This window comes from Ambystoma mexicanum, chromosome 1p (assembly GCF_040938575.1).
Source record: "Ambystoma mexicanum isolate Mex_15411 chromosome 1p, UKY_AmexF1_1, whole genome shotgun sequence".
NCBI lineage: Eukaryota > Metazoa > Chordata > Amphibia > Caudata > Ambystomatidae > Ambystoma > Ambystoma mexicanum.
This window is the reverse complement of record NC_090921.1, coordinates 1,055,853,346-1,055,876,339: the sequence shown is the minus strand read 5'-3', so window position 1 is coordinate 1,055,876,339 and position 22,994 is coordinate 1,055,853,346. Positions and strand designations below refer to the sequence as shown.

Sequence of the window (22,994 nt, the reverse complement as noted above, 5' to 3'; positions counted from 1 at the left end):
TATTTACCATTGTTGATTTTCCGGAGCACAAAGTGCGTTATTGTGATAAGTGTACATAACCTTTGAATATTAATTATATAAAGACTGTGTTTTCAGTAATACAGTGTGTGGACATTCCTTTGTGGGGGCTTGGGGATACACTGTACTTAAGAACCAGCCCGCATCACCTCCTGAGAAGCTAGGCCTTGATTGCTCGACCAGCGTTACCATATCAGAGAATCTCGGCTGGGGTCCTCTGTGCCTTTCCTCTGCCATATAGAGAGCGGAAGTACAGACCCCCCCACCTCGTCCTGACAAGCTTGGTGGCAGCGGTGGGATGCTTATGGTTTTAAGAATCAGTGTATAACCGTGCCACTTACAAAATATCTGCACTTTATTGAATTAAGGTTTAGGTGTGTTCCAAATAACTGCATTACAAGCAATGGAGACCATTGCGAATGGTAAATTGACTCGGATGAGCTTAGAGGCTCTCCAGAGTGCTTGTGAAGCCAGGGAGTTAGACTTTGTGGATAAGTCTAGGGCTGAGCTGATAGCTGCCCTGGTGGACTACCAGACTGATGGTGAAACTCTTGATGAAGGGGGGGATGCAACCAGTGAGGACTCTGCCCCTGGGGTTGTCGCTGAATCTGTTTCTGGGAATGCCGCCATTCCTGCTGCCTCTGTTCCGAACCCCAGCAATTCCATGGAACTTGAGTTATTAAGGATGAAGTTAGCCTTTGAATATCGCAAGTTGGAAATCGATGCTGAACTTAAGAAAGAGGACCTGGCACAGCAAGTGGAACTCAAGAATAGGGATCTTGCGCTCAAAGATAAGGACACTGAATGTCAGAGAATCCAGTTAGAGAAAGCTCGAGTGGAGACTTCAGCTAGACCAATTGAGAGTGGCAGGTCCCCAGCCACCAAGTTTATGAAAGATTTGGTTGGTGTGTTTTTGGAGGGTTCAGATATCCTCCAATGGATTGAAGCGTTTGAAATGGCTTGTGCGATTCATGATGTTGATAAAAGAGATTGGGCTAAGTGTTTGTTAAGTAGAGTACCTCAAACTGGATATGACTGTATTCTGAAGCTGAGTGTGGAAGAAAGGGGTCAGTATGAGTGTATGAAGTCTGCTTTAATTGCCAAGTTTGGCAAGACACCTACCCAATATCTTAAAAGGTTCAGGGATTTTAAGAAGCGAGAGAATGTGTCTTGGGTTGACTGGGTGAGTGCTGCGCACATGAACATGATGGGGTGGATTGATGGGTACAAGGTGAAAACATTTGCTGAATTATCCCACCTGTTGTTTTTTGAGCATTTTTCTGAAGCCTGTTCGCCAGAGCTGCGTCAGTATGTTGCTGACCAGAACATTTTGGATCCCTTTAAGCTGGCTAGGTTGGCTGACAAGTGGGTCTCCCACCGGGTGTCCCCTAAGGACTCCAGTGGGAAGGACAAGGATAAAGAGAAGGGGGCCTCTCAGAAAGCTGAGGAGTCCCCCAAGCAGTCACAGTCGAATAAAACAAAACCTTCCTCTCCTAAGAACCAAAAATCTAGTGGGGATAAGTCCTCTGTGGGTGGGAATAAGAGTAGTGGTCCACCTGCTGCAAAGCAGGCTCCCAGTGGTTCCAGTACCGTACCTCGCACTCCTAGCACTTGTTGGGATTGTGGGGCTCTGGATCACCGAAGGGGTGACTCCAAGTGTAAAGGTAAGGCACTTGGAGTACAGGCTGTCAGCCTGACCTACCCTTACCCCGTGTCTGAGGTGGAGGCCACCGTCCTCCCCTCCTCTACCGGAATCACATTTGGTGCTCCAGTAGAGATTTCCTTAGTGTCCCTTGGGGCCTGGGACCAGTACGCAGAAGTACTGGCGACTATCCCGCAGAACACCCGTAGGTTTTTGAGAAGTGTCCTCTTGAATGGCCAGCCTTCTACTGGTTTGAGAGACACTGGGGCAAGCATGACAGTGGTGGACAGGACCCTGCTCAAGCCAGAGGACTATGTAAGTGCTCCTCTGAGAACCACCAGGTTAGCTGGTGGGCCTCCCAAATTATCGCCTGTAGCCTTAGTCACACTCATGATTGGAGACAAGACAGCAAAGCTTCCTGTCCTGGTTCAGGACAATGTCCCTGCTAACATTCTGTTAGGTAATGATCTAGTAGAGTTGGGGTTGATCTCGGATGGTCTTCCCATGACTGCTGCTGCGGTCACTAGGTCACAGGTGACACCGGGTCTGGCTGTGAGTCAGGTACCCGAGCCAAAGGCGAGGCCTAAGGCAAGAAGGCGGAAGACCAAGAAGGCCACCTCTGTGGAGGGAGCACCTTCTCTTCCTGCTGCACCCATTGGGATCCATGCTCCGGACGGGCTGGGTCCAGTGGAAAACCCAAACTCAACTCCTTTGGGAGAAGAGGCAGAAGACTCTCCTGTGGGAGAGGTTCTCAACCCGGAGGATCATCCCGACCTTCAATGCTTGTTAGCTGAAGGGGGACCCTCCCGGGCAGACTTCTGTAAGGGACAGAGAGAGTGCCACTCTCTCGAGGGTCTGAGGAAACAGGCCCTGTCCCAGGCACAAGGTGAAGTGCCTAGGACCTTCAAGATTTATTGGGAGGGTGAGCTCCTTGTTAGCGAGCCCACTAAGCCTGAACCTGGTGCCCGCAAGAGGTTGGTGGTACCCCAGGTTTACGGGCCCTTCCTTCTGCAGTTGGCGCATGAGATGCCCTTGGCTGGTCATCTTGGGACCAAGAAGACTAAGCAGAGGCTCTCTGCCCATTTCTACTGGCCACGGATGGGAGTAGAGGTGGAGTCCCACTGCAGGACCTGCCCCACTTGTCAGTTGTCTGGCAAGACTGGAGGCAGGGTCATTGCCCCACTGCAGCCATTACCAGTGGTTGGCACACCATTTGAGAGGGTGGGCATCGACATCGTCGGTCCCCTTGACCCTCCCACTTCAGGTGGACATCGGTTCATCCTGGTCTTGGTTGATCATGCCACCAGGTACCCTGAGGCTATACCCCTTCGGACTATTACTGCCAAGGTGGTGGCCCGGGCTCTCCTGGGCATTTTCACCCGTGTTGGATTCCCCAAGGAGGTTGTCTCTGACCGAGGATCCAACTTCATGTCGAGTTACATGAAAACCATGTGGAAAGAGTGCGGGGTAACCTACAAGTTCTCCACCTCTTACCACCCCCAGACCAATGGTCTGGTTGAGAGGTTTAACAAAACTCTCAAGGGCATGCTAGGTGCTTTGGAAGAGCCCCTACGGAGGAAATGGGATCTCCTCCTGCCATGCCTGCTGTTTGCTTACAGAGAGGTACCTCAAGAGGGTGTTGGTTTCAGCCCCTTTGAGTTACTCTTTGGACATCCCGTGAGGGGGCCCCTCGCCTTGATCCGAGAAGGCTTGGAAGCCACACCTCCAGGTCCCGCCAAGCAAGTGGGGGACTATGTGTTAGGCCTCAGACGGAGGATGACACAGATGATGGGTCAGGCAACAGCAAATCTCAAGGCCAGCCAGGAATTGAATAAGTATTGGCATGACCTTAAAGCGTCGCAAGTGGATTGGACTCCGGGACAGGAAATCCTTGTGATGGAGCCTACCAAGCCTAGAGCTTTGGCAGACAAGTGGACTGGACCCTTCAGGATCATCTCCAAGATGGGCGAAGTCAATTATCTGGTTGACATGGGAGCCTCTGGGGTAGCCCCCCAGGTATTCCATGTCAACAGGCTCAAGCCTTTCCACAGGCGAGCAGAGGTCTCATGTCTCTTGCTAGCTTCAGGGCAAGAAGAGGATGAGAGTGAGCCCCTTCCTGATTTGCTGCATAGCAACCCTCAGGACGGCTCAGTGGAGGGAGTACAGCTCTCTCCCCATTTGACAACAGAGCAGCAGAGGGCCTGCAGGGCTTTGCTCCAGCAGTATGCCTCTCTGTTTTCACTGACACCGGGCCTTACACCGTGGTGTAAGCACGAAATTGACACTGGTGACAGTGTACCTGTCAAAAGCAGGTGCTACCGTATGTCAGATACCGTTAAGACCCACATCCAGGCTGAGGTCGCCAAGATGTTGGATCTGGGTGTAATTGAACCCTCAACCAGTCCCTGGTCCAGTCCAGTGGTCCTTGTCCCCAAGGCAAGTTCCCAGGCGGGTACCAAAGATTGGAGGTTCTGTGTGGACTACCGAGGAGTCAATGCCGTCACCAAAACTGACGCGCACCCATTGCCCAGGGCTGATGAGCTCGTGGACACCATAGGTGCTGCCAAGTTTGTGAGCACCTTTGACCTCACCTCAGGCTATTGGCAAATAGCTCTGACGGACCATGCCAAGGAAAAGACGGCATTCTCCACACCAGAGGGACTCTACCAGTTTAGGGTCATGCCTTTTGGGTTGAAGAATGCCCCTGCCACTTTCCAGAGGTTGGTCAATCATGCGCTCAGTGGGCTGGAGGCCTTTTGTGTGGCCTATCTAGACGACATTGCCGTCTACAGTTCCACCTGGGAAGCGCATTTGACACACCTGGATAAAGTGTTGCAGGCCTTGAAAAGGGCTAACCTCACTATCAAGGCTACCAAGTGCCAGATAGCTCAGGGGAAAGTTACCTATCTTGGTCATGAGGTAGGAGGGGGTCAAATCCAGCCTCTTTCCAGTAAGGTACAGGACGTACAGAGCTGGGAGACTCCCACTACTCAAACCCAGGTGAGAGCCTTTTTGGGCCTCACTGGGTATTATCGCAATTTCATGGCGGACTATGGGACCATAGCCGCACCACTGACAGCTCTGACTTCACCCAAACAGCCTAGGAAGGTTAATTGGACTGAAGACTGTCAGAGGGCCTTTGATGGCTTGAAAGAAAGTCTGTGCAGGGCACCCGTGTTGTGTGCACCTGACTACAGCCGACCCTTTATCATCCAGACGGATGCCTGCGACACCGGAATTGGAGCTGTCTTGTCCCAGTTAGATGACAAAGGGAGAGAACATCCTATCATATTCATCAGTAGACAACTCAAGGGTAGAGAACTTAGGTGGGCTACTGTTGAAAAGGAATGTTTTAGTATAGTTTGGAGCCTTAGGCGTTTTAGGCCCTACCTTACGGGGTCCACCTTCAAGGTCCAAACAGATCATAAGCCCCTGAAATGGCTTATGCAGATGAAGGGTGAAAATCCGAAACTGCTCAGGTGGTCCATTAGCCTGCAAGGGCTAGACTTCACCATAGAGCACAGACCAGGGAAGAGTCACGATAATGCAGATGGCCTTTCCAGAAGGTATGTTGACCGTCTGGATGAGGGTGTCTATCCCGTGGGAGATTAGGCACCCTAACCTCAGTCTGGGGGGGGCGACTGTGATGCTGGAAATGCATCGGAGGGACAGGGCCTCCGTATCCTTGTCCTTTTTCTGTGCTTATCGTGTGTTCTGTCGTGTTTTCCGCGCAGAAGTCCATGCGGGACTCCTGGCGGTGCAGCTCTCTCTTTTGGTTTGGTGAACAGACCCATGGGATACCCTTATGGCACCCATGGGTAGGGGTGCAACCCTGTGCCCCTAGTGTATGTTTTTGGGCACCCGTGGGTGGCCCACAGAGCTGGGTATGGGCTGGTGGCAGCTACATGCTGAATTTGACAGGTGCGCTGGGTATCCGCCATTTTAGGGTACCCCGGCCCTGCCATTGGAATCAGTTGATTCCTGATAGGAAACAAGATGGCCCCGGTGGCCTCTTGCCTTCTATCGCCTGATACCTTGTTTTCCCAAAGTCCTGGGAAGCCCTGACTGTCCCTTCCCCCTGACTGGCTGTTGGGTGGAAGTTCCGTATATGGTGTTGTTGTGAAGGCCCAGCTAGACTTACTGGAGCCTTCCCGCTGACTGTATGTTGTGGGTACCGCCTGTGGGTGGGACCTGGGTGAATGGGGAGTGTGACCAATATGCACTCCGTGTTGTGGCTGTCTGGTTTCTGCCATGAGAGACAAAGACTGAGACAGCCCTGCCCGAAACTGGACTGAATGCAGTATGTAGAGTTGAATGGCTGAGTACTTGTCTCAATCCACATTCCTTGTTGTGAGTGTCTGAGCGGGAGAAGAGTGGCCTGAATGCCCTGCGTGCCTGATTGGCTGACCGACTGCATGAATGCCCTTCTGTACGATTGGCTGCTGAGTGTGTGCCAGCAGTGTGGATGAGAGACCAAATAGTATATCTGGGGACCTCTCACCACTGGAAATTGTTCAGAAGCTGAAGTCCACTACGACGAGTAACTGGAGTAACTGACGCTTGACCTTGAGGCCCTGCTGGAAGAAAAGGATTGCCGTGGCTCTCCTTCACGATCTAAAGGCTGCTGTGTCTCCAAGGATTGACCCAGAGAGGACCTGGTAAGGCGCCCTCTTCCCGAGCTACGAGGGACCATCGTGCACAGCTGACCTTTGCCAACGCTCCCTGGTAGACAGACCTACGACAGGCTGCCGACCCGATACGGGGACTGCTGAGGAATCCCAAAGCGAAGCACCCGGACTGTTGTCCGCCACTGTCGACAACCGCCGTCGCCGACCGGAGCCGCCGTGCTCCCGTTTGCCTAAGAACTTTAACTTGATCAACGGACGCTCTCGTCTGCATCGCCGTGCCGTCTCCTGTGGGAGAAGGCCTGACCGTCGACGCGCCGAGGAGTATCCACCGGTGGGTTTCCCGCAACCCAAAGACCGCAGAGACGCCGACGACTCGACGCCCTTGCTGGGCCACAGTTCTTCCTCATCTCTTTGCGGTCCAGAACTATCGTCACCGAGGTGCCCCGCACGCCTCTTCCTTGCAGGACGCCAACGCTCTGTCGTCGACGAGCACCGCTCGGATCAAAGCCTGCTGCCTCATCGACGTCGTTCTACCCGGTTCACGGTCGGACGTTCGGCGCCCCGTGTCTCCCGCTTGAAAGGGGCGACATTCAAGAAGGGCCGCCGATTCCCCGACACCGAACCCCGAGTCCGCGACGCCTCTCGACGATCCGTGGCTCCTGCCTTAAAGGGAGTCACTCCAGAAGGATCGGTCGACGCCTCGCCGACGAACTCTACTCCACCAGGTACATTGGGGGGGTAAAACATTGTGGGAGAGAACGAGACTCTTGAACAATATATGGACTGGGCTTGTTTTATATATCGTTATTTTACAGGTTGCCCAGGTGGGGGGGATCTCCCCTCAGAGCTGTGTCCAGTAGCGAGGACCAGTCGTCTGCCTATTGTTTCATCCGTCTGCTTTCTCTCTTCTCTCTATTGCTGGTTTCATTGCTATTGATCCGTGTGGCATTTTCACAGCCTTGTTGAATGCACTCTAATCGAATATTAGTGGTACCACTGTAGAATTGTAGATATTTACCATTGTTGATTTTCCGGAGCACAAAGTGCGTTATTGTGATAAGTGTACATAACCTTTGAATATTAATTATATAAAGACTGTGTTTTCAGTAATACAGTGTGTGGACATTCCTTTGTGGGGGCTTGGGGATACACTGTACTTAAGAACCAGCCCGCATCACCTCCTGAGAAGCTAGGCCTTGATTGCTCGACCAGCGTTACCATATCAGAGAATCTCGGCTGGGGTCCTCTGTGCCTTTCCTCTGCCATATAGAGAGCGGAAGTACAGACCCCCCCACCTCGTCCTGACAGCAGCACAGCTGTGGTGATTACCTGTCATAGATCTGGAATACGTCGGAGGCCCCAATCCCCTCGAAACTGAATTCAGTAATGCTTGATGATCATTTGTACCAATTGTCGTTATTGGACTAAGAAGTCTGCAGAGATTGAAATCATAGGAAATCCATAATCAGGCCTTTGGTGAGTGATAATTGGCTCTTGGCAAGTATACAAGTATACAATGGCATGCTGTGTGCATGTAGAGGATTCAGGTGGAAAGTTACTTTTTATGTCTGGCTTGTAGCTTTCAACTTAAATTGTGTACCCTGTGACAAGGTCAGTAACCTGGCCTTCTCAAGGGGTTTGGAAACCCCCCTCAGCCTGGGTTGGAAGGTCTACCAGGAAGAAATCCTGAGCTAGCCCTACCCCAGTGGTGTCCCAATTCCTGTCCCTTACATATATGTGCAGTACCAATTCGCATCACCCCATGCCAATGAATCCAAATGCTGGCCATGTTTTCCCTTTTCCTTCTAAAGAAAAATAGGTACGGAAGGAAAGCACCCACAAGACAGAGAACATCAGCATCTCATGCAAAGTCTTCTGAACACTCCGTCAGGGAGAGAGTGTGCTCATCTGAAGAGAGCCGGACGGTGGCTTTCCCGTCAGAAATCCTACGTGAGCAGTGTACAGGCAGCACCACGGGAGAGGAAGCAACAGAGCCAGGGCTCCTATGCAGCAGATACGGAAGCTGCACGTCAGCCCCAGCACGCCCAATAATGAGACTGGGGTGGCTACCCAGATTAACAGGGTCATGAAATAAAACACCCCCAACCAAACACTGGACTTAACTTGGGGTTTGGACAAATACCCCAAACACGAACTTCGTACAACTGCCATTGCTGTTCCGTGTCGGCTCTGTCCTGAGAAAGGGGGAGGGGCTAAAGACACTTTACAAAGACATTGTTGTATTTAACACCTAACAGGCAGGAGAGGCAAGGCCAGATTTGCTCGGGAGAGCAGGCCAACCAGAGGGGATAGAGGTTAAGGGGTAGGGAGGGGGATATAAGTAAATCCAGGAAGTTGTAGGTTGCTCAGGTGAGGTCAGAGGAGGAGGAGGCGGACCAAAAGAGCAGCAGGAAAAAGGGCATTGGAGTGGTGATTATTGGAAAAGGTGAGGCATTGGTTAGGGCGTGCAAGTGGTAGTTTGTGCATTCCGAGTCTGCGTGAAAAGCTGGCAAGTAGGTTTAGGCGGGGGAGTGAATGTGATGTGATTGTGTGAGTGAAAGGAGGGTGACTGAGTAGAAGGTTGTGTGGAGTGGTAGTGTGGAAGAGGGAGTTGTAGTGCTGTGGAGGGAGTAGAAGTACCATGAAGGAAGTAGTAACATTGAAAGGTGGAGGCAAAACACAAAGTGTAAGAGACATTGGATGGACCAAGTAAGATGTAAGGAGTAGAAAAGGAGGCGGGTTGAGTGGGAGGGAGGAGAGTAGTAAGAGGGAAACTGAGAGGGAGTGGAGTACATGTGCGTAGAATAAAGAAGGCCAAGGGGGACAAAGTGCCTGAAAGGCAAAACCCAACATCCCTTTTTGGACAGCGAACTACTGGATAGTGTAGGGTCAGTCTAGGAAGATCCTGTGGGAAATTAGAAAGAGAAGGACTTTTTTGCCTTTGCATTGTCCCTTCTAGCATAAGTGAGAACTTCATCAGTAGTAGGTCAATATTCTGTAGAAAGGGTGAGTCATTTGGCCCCTGAAAAATAAAATAAAAACCCTTCAACCATCTCTGAGACTCAGAGTATTCCTTCAGCCATCTGTGACAACTCCCAATTATTTTGAGCCAGCAGGCAGTTTATACATCCGAACAGCAAGTGGAAACCGTACTGGCATCTTGCACTCTCTCAGACATGTAGATGGCCGAACATGGGGCACATCTTCCCATTAGGTTATAAGCAGAGCCCCGATGAGTGCGTTGCAGTGTGAAGCACGTGCTGGCACAATGTAATATGGGATTTTCTATAGGTTAAAACAATCTCAGATTTCTTATTGTAATAAAGATTATAAATACCAATGAATGTAAAGTATTACTGGATTCGGTTTCTATATGTTATAACAAACATGAACAATAAAACGTGTTGCCATCGTGCCACTCCTATATGAAAACCATGACCGTATCAGATGTCTCTGATGCAGTAGAATAGAGGCATTCTTTATTTATACATGGCAGAGAATGCAGAGGAGACAGGATGTTTGATTTTGCTCAAGAGTGCGGACACAATGAAGGACCATGCAATGGGCTAGGAGAAAACACAGGAGAGCTTGTCTGGCATAGCCCTGTGTTTAGTGCAAGTGATGTCCTGCTTAACCCCAGGGTAACAGCGAGTACTCCTCCCTATCTCCAAAAAGAGGACCTGTTGTAGTGACACATCGGGTGGCAATCTGACTCAAAGATCCTGGATTTGATCAGACCCAAAGAGATTCTGAAATTGTTTCGCTTCTTGCTTGAGAAATGGGATGACTTGGTCTAGAGCCAATGCTCTTAACAAGGGAAAACTCCCCTCGCCCCTCCAAAGAAAGAGTCCTGGTCTCAGAAAAGCTAGGAAAGGGGGTTTGTGCCCTACCTATTATACTAAAAGATTTAAAACTAGCAAATGTTTCGGGGGTGGGAGGGAGCTCAGAGAGGGGTCTTGCCTGGTCTCCTCCTTTACCAGGAATCCTCTTGTGAGCTCTTTAGATCTCCTGGTATAATCCCCTGCCAGGTATCTTGCCACAGTGTTAAAAGATTTTGTACAACACAAAATGCCTGGTGCATCTACCTACCCGGACTTCTTTCATGTCCTTCTCAGATTCCCTGGTATACTTCCCTGCCAGGCATTTCGTAGAGTAGTAAACTTTCCTCTACAACTTCGGTTGGTAGACTTCTTTGCCAGGAATACTTTTATGGGTTCTTCAGATCCCCTGGTATACTGTGTGGAGTGCAGATGCCACTTTTAAATGTCCCTTATCATGGTTCTCAGACCCAAACCAACCACATTTAAACTGTTCTTGAAGACGGCTCATAGTCCAATGCTGGGACTCCTGTTTGAGACCACTGCAATAATGCTACCTGTGGCAATAGGAGTAAAAAACACCCTGAAGGCTATTCCAGTGTTAGACTAGTAGGTGATCTTTGATTCACAGCATCATGAATGAGACCCTATAGGTTGACTCCTAACAAGAATGTCAGGGGCTTGATTGCAAGTGTTAGAGGATTTGGACAGACACTGTCATGAGACTCCAAGCAAGAGGCGAGCAGAACCTGTGACCAGCAATGGGGCTATGTATATTAGCACCTGCTTTTGGACAGAGAGCAGATCCTGACGATAAGTGTGGTCCTGTTCCTATTGCTTTGTCTAAAGGTCAGGGTTAGTAGATGAAGCCTTGTGGTAGAAGACCTGCATATTGACAGAGCAGGTCTGTACAGGATGTTGGATGTAGAGTTTCTTTGCAGGAGAATAACAAAGACATGGCTGAGTGTTGCATTACTGGCTTCACAACACGTCTCTGCAGAAAACCAACATCAGGGACACGATGAAGATAATTTGTTTAGGGTTGTTCTGAGCATGTGCGGGGAACTTTTACTTATGCAGGGTCAATGGGTCTAATCAAAAGTCACCTCCCGGTGACACATTTTTGTTAGAGGCCTGTATAAAAAAAAAAGATGAACTCATTAGCCAATTGCTTGGCAATATGAACAATTAATATGCCCTGACTGAAGCTACGCAAGGAACATCCAGCTGTGAGAAGCTGAAGGACTGAAATACAGACATCTTATGGCTGCATGTGCAGCAAAATGTACAACAGAGCATGCCTGCCAAGTCTCCTTTTCCAAAATTCTATCTTGTGTGACGAATCTGTCAATGTCGTCACTTCTCCCTGAGGAGGAGCCCCCTCCCATGAGGCCAGGGAAGCGAGTCCGCTATCCGATAGTCGCCGTGGGGGTGGTACTCAGCGGAAGGATCTAATGGGGAGGGATCCTCCCCCGTGGGAGCAGGGATGACTATGCAAAGAGAATGCAGTATACTCCACTCCAATCCTTATCACCTACCCCCACCCTTGTCTTGTAACAGCATCTACATCTGTTATGTAGCCAAAGTCATAAGTACCGGGACAAGGAACAACCTAGTCAATCCAAGGGAGAATTATAGTATAAATACTGGGACAAGGAAAAGTCTAGTTCTGCGGACTATAGGACAGGTACTGAGACGAGGAGGCAATGAGGAAGCATGAAGAGCACTCCTGGAACCACTAGTGAACAGTCTAGTGGTTCCTGAGTTCCTATTGGTCAAGTCACATTCAGAATAGAAGAGAGCAAACAGGAGAAGAAGTTCAGCCCTCCCTGGAGGAGTCGTGGGCAAGTCTGCAGTGCGGCGAGAGAGAAGCCAGGCAGACCAGGATGCGAGGTGAGAAGGTGAAGCGTCTCTCATGGGTCAGAAGTGGAAAGACCCTTTTCCCTACGGGAAAGCAGCAGACATACCTGACGGAGGAAGAAGGACCAAACGTTAGAGCAGCAGAGAGGGATCCCGCAGCTGCAGAGCCGCCGTGGCTGGAACAACGTCGGCGGAAGGCATACCAGGACTAAAGGTGAGTTCCAGGACCAACTGGAGCCCACAGCAACGCTCCCTGGAGGTAGGGGCCAACACAGACAGGCCAGTGGGGACAGAAGAAAGGCTAGTGGCCCAGATAAGAAGGGTGGAGATACCATGGGAAGCAGAGCTGAGAAAATAGCTTGGGAAAAAGACTGAGAAAATAATATGTGAAGCAATGCAGGTCTGGGATCCGCTCCCACAAGAAGGAAAGTTCAGTCATCTTCATAGCCGCAGTAACTGGCAGTTTAGTGAACCAGGTCTGCTGTACTATCAGTAAAGCATCCTATGGCTCTAGGACCCGCAGCCACAAGACTGTGAGCCAGGTCTATGTTGGGGAGAAGTTTACAAATCATAGAAAGAAGTCAGGGGAAGGGAGTCATTACCCCAGGTATTGTCAAGTAAGCCTGAGAAAAGGCCAGGGGAAGGGAGATGTTAGAAGGGATTTCTAAACTTTGCTCTGTTGAACAGATGTTTTGGAGGCCACCCTAGCTAGTGAAACAGGGAACACTTCTGCAAAGTTAGGCAGGACAATTCAAGGTAGCTTACAGGGCAGCCAAGGCCAAGCCTCAGGAGTAGTGGGGGTGATCTGAGGTCTTGGATGAGCACACACAGTAGGACAAGAATTACCCTTAGACAGTAGTATATCAAAAATATACAATTTATTAGGCCCAGAAAAAAGATAAGTGAATAATAGCAAACACAGTAATATCACTACTTAAACACACACTATGGAAAACATATATACAATCCCTTTTCGGTCAAAGCGGTAAAGTGCGGTTTCCCACCAAAACCTGACGATTGGATCCCTGTGCTTAGTGTCAAGTTTGTACGTAAAAGCGCTCTGTGATAAAGCTAACAAAGGACAATATTCAATGGGAAGGAAAACTTAGCATGAGGATTCTGCAGTGTGAAAATGTGGTTCCGAGAGTCAGAGGAGGAGCTGCTGCAGAGAACAACGCTGTCCTCAACCTTCGGACGGCTTTAGTAACTAAGAGCCACCCAAGACAATGCAAGGACCAGATGGGATCCTCTGTGCGTAAAAACGGGTTGGATGAACTAGGTGCCACCGGTAAGTGGTATGATTACTCACCGCCCTTAGCTCACTCCGGGTCCAAACTTGGCAGGCTTGGAGATGGTTGCCTGGAGTACGAAATCCCCTTGGTTGAGCTTCAAAGTGCACAAGCGCCTTGGGTGCAGATGAGAGTTCGATTTACAACTGGAGCTGGATCTCTCGTCATGAATGCAGGACAAAGAAAAGCTGGTCTCAGGACACTTGAAAAAATGCAGGAATGTCACCAGCAATGACTGTCACACAGTGATGCAGGGGCACCCAAGTCTCGTGGTCTGACGCACGCTCGTCTCTCACGGCCCAAAGCAGCTGGGTTAATTTGGCAAGTGTGAACTAGGATTTCCCCACAGCTCGAGGCAAAACTCGATGTAGCAACGCTCCAACGCAGGTGCATAGGTACAAGCTGGTCAGTCCACTGGAGGGCCCAGGGACACTTCTGAGAAGGTTTGTTTGCAGGGCAACAAGGAGGCTTTGAGTGTGATTGGTCCCACCACTCCAATGGGTTGAAGCATCTTTGCAGGTCTTATGAGATCAAGAGCAAAGCAGAGCTCTACAGGGACAACAACGGTCTCAGGGTGCCAAACCTTCTCTGTGCGGTTTTGGACAGTCCTTGGAACTGCTTTACTTCTCTGGATACTTGGCTCTGTGTATAGGTCGATTTGTATGGGTGGTGTGCAGGTCTGCACTCAGGCCCCCCCTCCTCATATCCCAAAGTCCAGTGAGTGCTTGCACTCAGCTGGCCAATGATGAGGTCTGCCCCACTCATGCATGCCAGCAGTGGTCCAATCAGGGATCATTGCGGCTCTCATGCTCTTGTGCACACCAGACATCCTGCGACCAGTAGTGTGGATTGAGACCAGACAGTCCCAGCCCACTTCATGTGTACCTACACATGTAACATGCACAGGAGGACAGCACCCGGGCAATGCCCTGGTCTTGGAAGCAAGCCCACGCAGGGCAACATAGGTTTGAATCCCGGATCCGCACTTAGAAACCGAACTCCGGGGTTAAGCGCGTTATAAAAAAAACAATAAAATAAAATTAGCCAACAAAAAGGTGCCGGCTTTCACAGGTGAATGCATGCCCAAATAAGGAAACCCTCCCCCTCTGCCCCCTGGGGGTCACAAACACCAGGACAAAGGCCAACCGACAAAATGGCCAAAAAAGAAGACAAAAGACCTTGTGGCACGGCCATGATGGACACTAGCCACAGTTATGAACCATATGGCTCGATAAAGAAAGGCAAAAACACATGAAAAAGCTTCTGCTGCCACCCGTCTACTTCTAGGCACATTGTCCAGTTGCCAAAAAATCCTTAAGGGATGTATAAGGCCCGAGAAACGTAAGGGCCCCAGTGCGCGTTACAGTAATGTACTTTGCACACTGAAATACAGTTGCCAAAAGTGGCAACTAATTCGTACGACTAAGAGAAACAACGTTTTTCAGTACAGACTACCTGAAGGACATGTCAGTTTCCCTGTAACGATGAGGGGACAGCCCATTGGAGTGCAGCTGAAGGATGTGCTCTACTGACACAAAGTCAGGACAGAAGCCTGAAACAAAAGCAAAAGGTTTAGGGGGTTCACAAATATAAAGGTCAAATAGCAGTAAGTGAACTTGTATTGCCCCCTGGTCCTGTGAAGGAAGCCTGAGAAAGGCCAGGGGAAGGGAGTCATTCCCCCTGGTGTTGTGAACTGTGAAGTAAGCCTGAGAAAAGGCATGGGGAAGGAAGTCATCCCCCTGGCATTGTGCAAACACAGAGCAAGATACCTGGAGAAGGGAGGCATTCTCCAGGAATCCAGTAGTGAAGAAACAACGGGCAATAAGGAATGTTGATATTTGAACCGGAACTTTACCTTTTGAGTTTGAATGGAGAACTTTACTACTTTTTAGCATTACAACCCGCAACTTTATTTAGTGCCTTGGAAAGGGATTGAGACGTGGGGAGGGGAGTCATTCCCTCAGGTAAAGATCCCACCTACCAATTGGAACTGTGATCCGTTGTCCAGAAGAAGGGAGCCATTCTTCTGGACCAAGAAGACCCACTACATCTTTAGTTTAGTTTAAGTGTTTTTGACACAGGACGTGGATTCTTGATTTACATATTTTAGTGGAGGTTGGGAAACCCCTCAGAGAAAGGAGTGTTAGGTTTTCTCTGTATTTCTGGCATAAAAAGGTTTATGCCAACAACCATGCCACCTGTGGTCTCCTCCTTCTGCACCCTTACACTTGCTAGATGGAGAAGGAATGTTCAAGTAACACTGTTCTGCAGCAAGGTGATCCTATCAGTTTGGAGAATAGGAGACTATACATACCAACCACATTGAAAGCCTGGCTCCCAAAATCAATAGAAGCAAAGCACCTCCCACTACCACCCACACCCCGTGTATAAGCAAATGCTACAAACTCTGACCCCAGATGTTCAACTCCATGGAACATCAGAAACCCTGGCAAGCATTCAGCAAGGAGCCTTATGAAAACTACTGCATCTCACCATAACAGAGTGCCGTGGTTCAACATGTCCCTTATCCCAGCACTTAGGATATGAAACACCATCTGGTCATTTGCATCCCAACTGGTAGGCCAAGGAGCACAGGGGGCCCTCAATAATTCACATCTAAGCAGCACTCTGGACCCTCTGGGTCAGATCAGTAAGTCAAACCTAGGATCTCTGACCACCAGGCGTTTTGCACTGTGTACGTTCGACACCTAATGCGTTAGGAGAAGGATTATCTTGGAGATACAATTGGCTCTAGAAGCATCGCAGGATTCTAAAAACGCAATTGGTTGGATAATCAGCAACATGAAACATCACGCAACCAGGTGTTAGGATATGAAATGCAATGCAATCTCATCATTCAAGTACTTCCAGCACTTGTGTTCCTGAGGCCCTAGTGTGCAGCCCATCCTAACAATTGGTGTGTGAAGGTCATAGGGTCATCTGTCATAAACCAGGAGTTGATGAGTTACAATGGGCTTCTTATCTCAGCCCTTGGTATGAGACTTCTTATACTAACACTTGAATTCATTAAGTCGCAGGTAGCTCTTTATTCGAACAACTGGGGTGTAGACGTTCCCAATGGATTCCTCATCATAAAGCTTATGATACAAAGGACCAACGCTGATCAAGTGTTATGGCAAAGAGCATCGAGTTCCGTTACAGAACCAACCAAACTTACCAGTCTGGAATTCCTTTTGGATTCGCGGATCTGGGTGGAAAGTTTGTCTAGCTCGAGCTGGTGGACCTCCAAGTAGGCCCTGTAGAAAAACAAAGGGAAATGCTTTTAGACAAAGGCGGACATATTTCAACCTAGTCTTTCTTAGAGAGTAGCATGAGAAGCTTCCTGCAATCATCATGGCTTGCCAGACAGATGGCATGGTGCTCTGCCATTAAGGCCTTCAAGGCCATGTACACAACATGAAGTTTGACAAAGTGAGACGATGGTTGGAAGAAAAAGAGAAACATTCTCTGTGTGCTTTTGCTTTAATCTATTCTCGTCACACTGAATTCAGAACCAGACTTCTAAAGGTATGTCCATAAAAGGAATCCTATTCAAAACCATATACTGTTACATATAATCTTAGAATGTGTGTTACAACTCTAGGCCGAGTATGGATTCTACCCCTGGTTTCCCTTGCCTAGTGAAAAAAAAGTAGGCCACCATGTGTTTCACACTACTCTAGGGGATTAGGCCAAAATAATTTGCTTCTTCAGGGGCACTTTTTTCAAAATAGAATGCATCGTGTTCACAATTCATGCAATAAGCATCCCTAAATTCCTGGGATCCGAGTAAGATTAACGCTATGGACACTCACTTCAGGGGTTTTTCTGAATTCAGCATGATGGCCAAAGATTAAAACATGATTGAATGTCCCCATGTTTATTTAATTTTTCCTCTAATACTTTACACGTCTACACAGGTGATTTGTCTTGGGTTAATGCTCTAGGCAGCTCCATATTTAAAATCAAGATAAGACCCCAAAATAAACTTTGCGAGAGATTAACAGCGCAGCGATCCCAACTACCACCACATTTGCGACAATAGTTAAGCACCCTTAAAAACATGTAACCAGCTCTCATCACGACAGGTGCACCCTGGGCGCCTGTGGAAGGCAGAAGTCAGTTCAATTATTTGTCACATCAAGGCTTGAAAGAGATCAGTCTTTAGGACAAAGTGGACTGTAGGTTATTGAGAGCACAAAGTGGAAAGAATACTTATTTTTTACTTTCTCTCCAGATGTATCTCTCACCTCCTCCTTTAGTTTTCTTAACCCCTCCTCCATTTTTCCCGTTTTTAGTTATTCCCATAACTGGCCCTCAGCCCTCTCTTTCCTCCATTTACTGCGAGATCTATACGACTACAATTAAAAAAGGACTGCACTATGATTTAACTAGGAAAGGGTTGGTATCTCCAAAGCAAAAGTGGAGTGTGCCATGATCAGTCAAGACTGACAGTGGAGTAGTGTTTTGAAGCCTTTAAAGTAAAAAAGGACTACACCATCTGTGCTTCTTTCCCAAAACCTGCTAAGAGTCACCAGACTGATGTGCCAAAAAAGAGGAACTTAACCACCCCCACAGCCCCCATGATGAACCCTCCTCCGCTCACAGTGGTTCTAGTCTGCGAAGCCACTCCCCTTCGGTGACCTTAATCTGAGGAGCCATCCTTCACCAAGTACTGGCAACTACTCAGCACAGGCATCTGCAGTGTGGTTGCCCACAGCCCAGTCATGACAGGGTTTGGGGAAGGGCTGGCATCCTTGAATACGTCATGGGAATGCTTGCGACTTGTCAACGCTTAACCGGAAATTACAACTTCACGGCTACAGGCGCAAGCAGAGTTCTCTACCAGGAAGAGATAACAAGTGCGCATGTGAACACGTGGCAGGCAGCGACTACTGAATGCGAGTGGGAGGGGCATGGGGACTAATGGCAGTGACGTGCATTTGTGACCCTCTGATCGACTAATCTCTGCCTGCCTTTCTAGCCTCTCGCAGCATCTTCTCTGCACATCATTTTCTCTTTTTGATAGTTTGCCTGCGTATTACTTATAAAGTTCCTAGGAAAGCACAGACTACGAAAGGGGAAAGGGCCGGAAATGGTGCCAAACAATCTTGGGACCAGGGTCGGCATTAAGGGCATTCAATGACAATGAGGCGCCTGCCGCTCCTTCTGCCACTACGCTAGCTCGGGGGAACCCTTAAAAGACTAGCCCGACCTGGCGTGGTGGGGGCATATGGCGCCTTGGGGGAGGTGGCGCCCTGGGCGGTCGCCCGGCCCACCCCCACCAAGGCCGTCTCTGCCTGGGACCTGGCCTTCATTTTCACATTGCCCTACCTGCTGTCGCTACCATGCACTTAACCACTGGGACCGGTTTCAGGCCCTGCCTTAGAGGCCAGGGGAAAATTCACCTTTGTCACACTGATGCTGAGCATAGTCAAACCGACCAGTCACTTGTTGAGCAACTAAACTCCCAGGAAGGCCTTACTCTGAGTGACTAACCTACCGCAGAAGATCACATCTAGAGAAACCAACCACCCATGAACGCCCGAGTAAAAAACAGCTTTTTTCCATTAGGTTCCATGCAACCTTGCTTTTGTATATGACATGACATATTTTATTTATATTGTGCTCGTATACAAGTGTTTCAGAGCGCGACCAAGCAAAGGGAGGGGAACAAGGGAGAACCAACAATCTTACTAGGCCCAGTGACATTAAGAACACGCAAGTGCATGGAGAAGGGAAAAGGGGGAAAGTGCGTGGAAGTGGGAGAAGTGGAAAGTGCAGAACAGAGGAGAGAAAAGAATAAGTTAAATAAATGAATAAATAGAGGCAATGAAAAAGTGGTAGTGGAGCCAGCAAATGGCAAGTGCAAGATTAGTCAGATAGGATATATTTGATAAGTGCAGAGGAAGAGTGGGGACTGTATGGGTACAGATACAGAACCCAGTGCAATGGGAGGCCCGGAGGCAGTGCAGGAGGGAGGCAGGGTAGGCAGGTAACTGGGCCTGAAGGACAGAGGGTGTCCAGGCGCACAGTGCCAAGAGTGAAAAACAGGTCAGCAGGGGAGAAGAGGGGCAAAGGCGGAAGCGAAGAGGAAGGTCTTGAGGTGCTCCCGGAACCAGAGATGGTTCTCCTCAAGTTTCAAGGTGGCTGGTAGGCTCTTCCAAAGGGAGGCCCCAGCCGAAGACAGATCTGCCCCCAGCTTGTTTCTTAGAAAAACGACTGATCCTGAAGGAGTTAGAGGTAGAGAAGCGAAGGACTTGAGAGGGGAGGTATTTGTGGAGGGATAGTTGAAGGTATTTTGGACCCAGGCCCCAGAAAGCTGTATGGACAATGCAGAGGGTTTTAAATGTAATCCTTGCATCCACTTGGAGCCAATGAAGTGATTTCAGAGCTGGAGAGATACGATCCCAGGGCTTGAGGCCAAGGACAGGTCTCACAGTCCTGTTCTGGATTAGTTGTAGAGGGCGGAGAGTGGAGGCAGGTAGATTTAGAAAGAGGCCGTTACGGTAGTCCAACCTGGAGAGAACCAGAGCTTGAGAGACAGTGAGCTTCTGGGGGAAGGAGAGGAAAGGCAGAGTGCCTCTGAGGAGGTGGAGTAAGAAGTTTGACTTTTTAGAGACGTCAGAGATGTGTGCGGAGAAGGAAAGTGTGGAGTCAAAGATGACCCCTAGGTTCTTGGCCTCGCAAGTGGGGGTAGGAGGAGGGCCAAGGGAGGTCGGCCGGAGAGTAAGGGGAAAGGATTGTGAAGGTGTACCGATGAAGAGGATCTCAGTCGTGTTGGCATTTAGACAAAGATCGTTGGCAGTACCCCAATTTTGAATGGCAATTAGGCAATCAGAAATGAGGGAGAGGAGGTGGCCGAGGGCAGCCTGAAAATGAGTCGAGTGTCATCAGCATAGCACCGGAAGTTTGAGCAGAAAATGGAAATGCAGTAGGTGAGAGCTGCCAGGTATTGGTTGAAAAGCCAGGGCAAAAGGTTAGACCCCTGGGGAACACCACAGGTAGAGAGGGAGATTGATGAAAGGAAGGACCCAAGTTGTACCTGGGAGGGTCGATCAGAAAGGAAAGGGGTCAGCCAGGCCAGAGCCTGATTAGTGATACCCAGGTTGTCACGGAGACGGTTGAGCAGGGTGGTGTGGTTGACCGTGTCAAAGTCAGAGGAGAGATCAAGTAGGATGAGGACAGAGGGAATGTTAGAGTCAGGGTTGGAGAGCAGATCTTCACGGATGTTCAGGAGAGCAGTTTCCGTGCTTCTGGCAGCTCTGAAGCCTGATTGGTGGTCATGGAGAGAGCCAACAGCATTGGAATGAAGGTTTAGCTGAGAGATGGCCAGCTTTTCCAGTTTACCCAAAAAAGGGAGTAATGGAAATTGGGCGATAGTTAGCCGGACAAGAAGGATCGGCTGTGGGTTTCTTGAGCAGAGGATGCACAATGGAGTGCTTCAGGGGGAGGGGAAAGATCCAGAGGCAAAGGAGAGGTTGCAGAAATCGGAAAGGGTATCACTGTGGTCCTTAATGGTTTTAGAGGAGCAGGGATGGACTCGTTTTGATGAGGCTTTCATAGATCGGACTTGTCTAGCAACCTCATCGGGGAAAAAAAAGGGAAGGAGGAGAAAGAGGGTGGGGGTAGCTAGAGGAGGGACAGCAAGCAGAGACAGTGGGGAGAGGAGGGGGAGCGGAGGAGAGGGTGGACAAGATGTCCTGGGCTTTAGAGATAAAGTGAGCGGCAAGGGCATTGCAAAGAGCTTGGGAGGTGAGAGGGGGATGAGCCCCTTACGCGCTGCCAGTTGTACACACAGGAGCTTCTTACCCCAAGCCCCTCTTGAGTGCTTCGTACACCTCATCCAGTCGGTCGGGCTGCGGCACCTTGGGTGGGGGGGACTTGTGCGACATGGAGAACATCCTACTGACCCTGGAGCCAGTCTTCCGTGACACGGTGGGGGTGCTGAACACGGGCAGTTGCCTGCTGGAGACACAAGTCAGCGACACATGACATTTAGCACAAAGAGCATGCGAGGTGGCGGAGGATGACCATCCCTGGTTAATAATGCCAATACCCGCCATACGGTGCAAGTACTGTACAGGAGCACATTATGTTAGCGTCTTGCGATTTGATGACAAGAGTTGGCAGAGGCAAGTGATTGCGATACCTGACATATGGGCTCTGTAGACAGGCATCTTATGGCAAAAACAGGCATATGGCGTGCGTACATTGCGTATATAATGGCATGAAACAAGTACCTTACAATATAATGGCACCCTGGATTCGTGATTTGCCAAATGATGAACTTACCTTGGCCATACCTTGGCAACTTACCTTGGCCATACCTTGGCAGTACCTGGAGAATGATGGTAGCATATTGGCACAAGATGGCAACCGCTGGAAAGTGGTGAGTAATTAGACAAATGATGATAATCGATTGCACATGGAGGGAGCATCTGATGGCAGCCCCTGAGACATGACCCCTACCCACTCACACGATGGCCCAGAGACAGCCAAACTCAGACTCAAAGGCAGGGGACCTTCCCCAGAGACATGACTACTACCCACTCACACGATGGCCCAGACGGCCAAACTCAGACTCAAAGGCAGGCGACCTTCCCCAGAGACAGGACTACTACCCACTCACACGATGGCCCAGAGACAGCCAAACTCAGACTCAAAGGCAGGGGACCTTCCCCAGAGACATGACTACTACCCACTCACACGATGGCCCAGAGACGGCCAAACTCAGACTCAAAGGCAGGCGACCTTCCCCAGAGACAGGACTCACACGATGGCCCAGAGACAGCCAAACTCAGACTCAAAGGCAGGGGACCTTCCCCAGAGATATGACTACTACCCACTCACACGATGGCCCAGAGACGGCCAAACTCAGACTCAAAGGCAGGCGACCTTCCCCAGAGACAGGACTCACACGATGGCCCAGAGACAGCCAAACTCAGACTCAAAGGCAGGGGACCTTCCCCAGAGATATGACTACTACCCATTCACACGATGGCCCAGAGACGGACAAACTCAGACTCAAAGGCAGGCCTTCTTTGCTCAGGCCCCACTTTCTGGAACAGTCTCCCTATTGCACTAGTCCGCGATTATGTTTAGGAAACATTTAAAAACCTGTAAATTCTCTGAGTGAACGTTAGATTGAATTCTTACTGACTCTGTTTCTTCGGTTTGTGGCTTTGCTGCTAGTTGTGTTCATTTAAGGATGGGCGAGTGGCATTTTAATGAATATTGGCTTTTATTGTATTAGGCAGCCCATTGTGCTCTTTGTGCATAAGTGTTTCTATGTGGAACAGCGCTCCATTGATCATTGTTGGGCACGGCACGCACTCCACAAAGGACCTAGTAAAAATAGCTGCTAAATAGTGTGAGAACCTCCGCATGTGAGGTCAGTACCTGGCAACGCAATGCACACATGCCAAACGCACCGGGTTTGCCAATGCTTACTAAACAAAAACTTTAAAAAATGACCTTGCATGCCACACAGAATAAGCTGAAAAAACAGGGGGGAAGAGGCCTACACTCAGTGGTGTACCGAGGGGTGGGGGCTCTTTTACAGCCAGGCCGGGACAATTGGCAGTGGGACACCTCTCCAGTTCAGTACCAAGGTGTCCTGCGGGCAGGACATTGAGGGTGCTGAGCACCATACCCTGCTCAGCGCCCTCACTGTCCTGGTACAGAGCATTAGAATGGGGGTCATTAGAGATTGAAGGGGGGATTATTAGCGGGGACT

At 49.6% G+C, this 22,994-nt stretch overlaps 1 protein-coding gene across 6 annotated transcripts in view; it reads right to left on the bottom strand.

Moving 5' to 3' along the window:
* The window catches only part of RIPOR1 (RHO family interacting cell polarization regulator 1), a 713,696-nt gene that overhangs the window by 296,077 nt on the left and 394,625 nt on the right, over positions 1–22,994 (bottom strand). For 5 of the 6 annotated variants that reach the window (XM_069604490.1, XM_069604491.1, XM_069604493.1 and 2 more), the window contains 2 exons: positions 21,068–21,223; positions 16,434–16,512 (listed from right to left, as the gene is read on the bottom strand). In XM_069604490.1, the coding sequence (XP_069460591.1) occupies positions 16,434–16,512; positions 21,068–21,223 (235 nt within the window). The remainder of the gene's footprint in view (positions 1–16,433; positions 16,513–21,067; positions 21,224–22,994) is intronic. The other variant, XM_069604487.1, reaches the window with a different exon arrangement.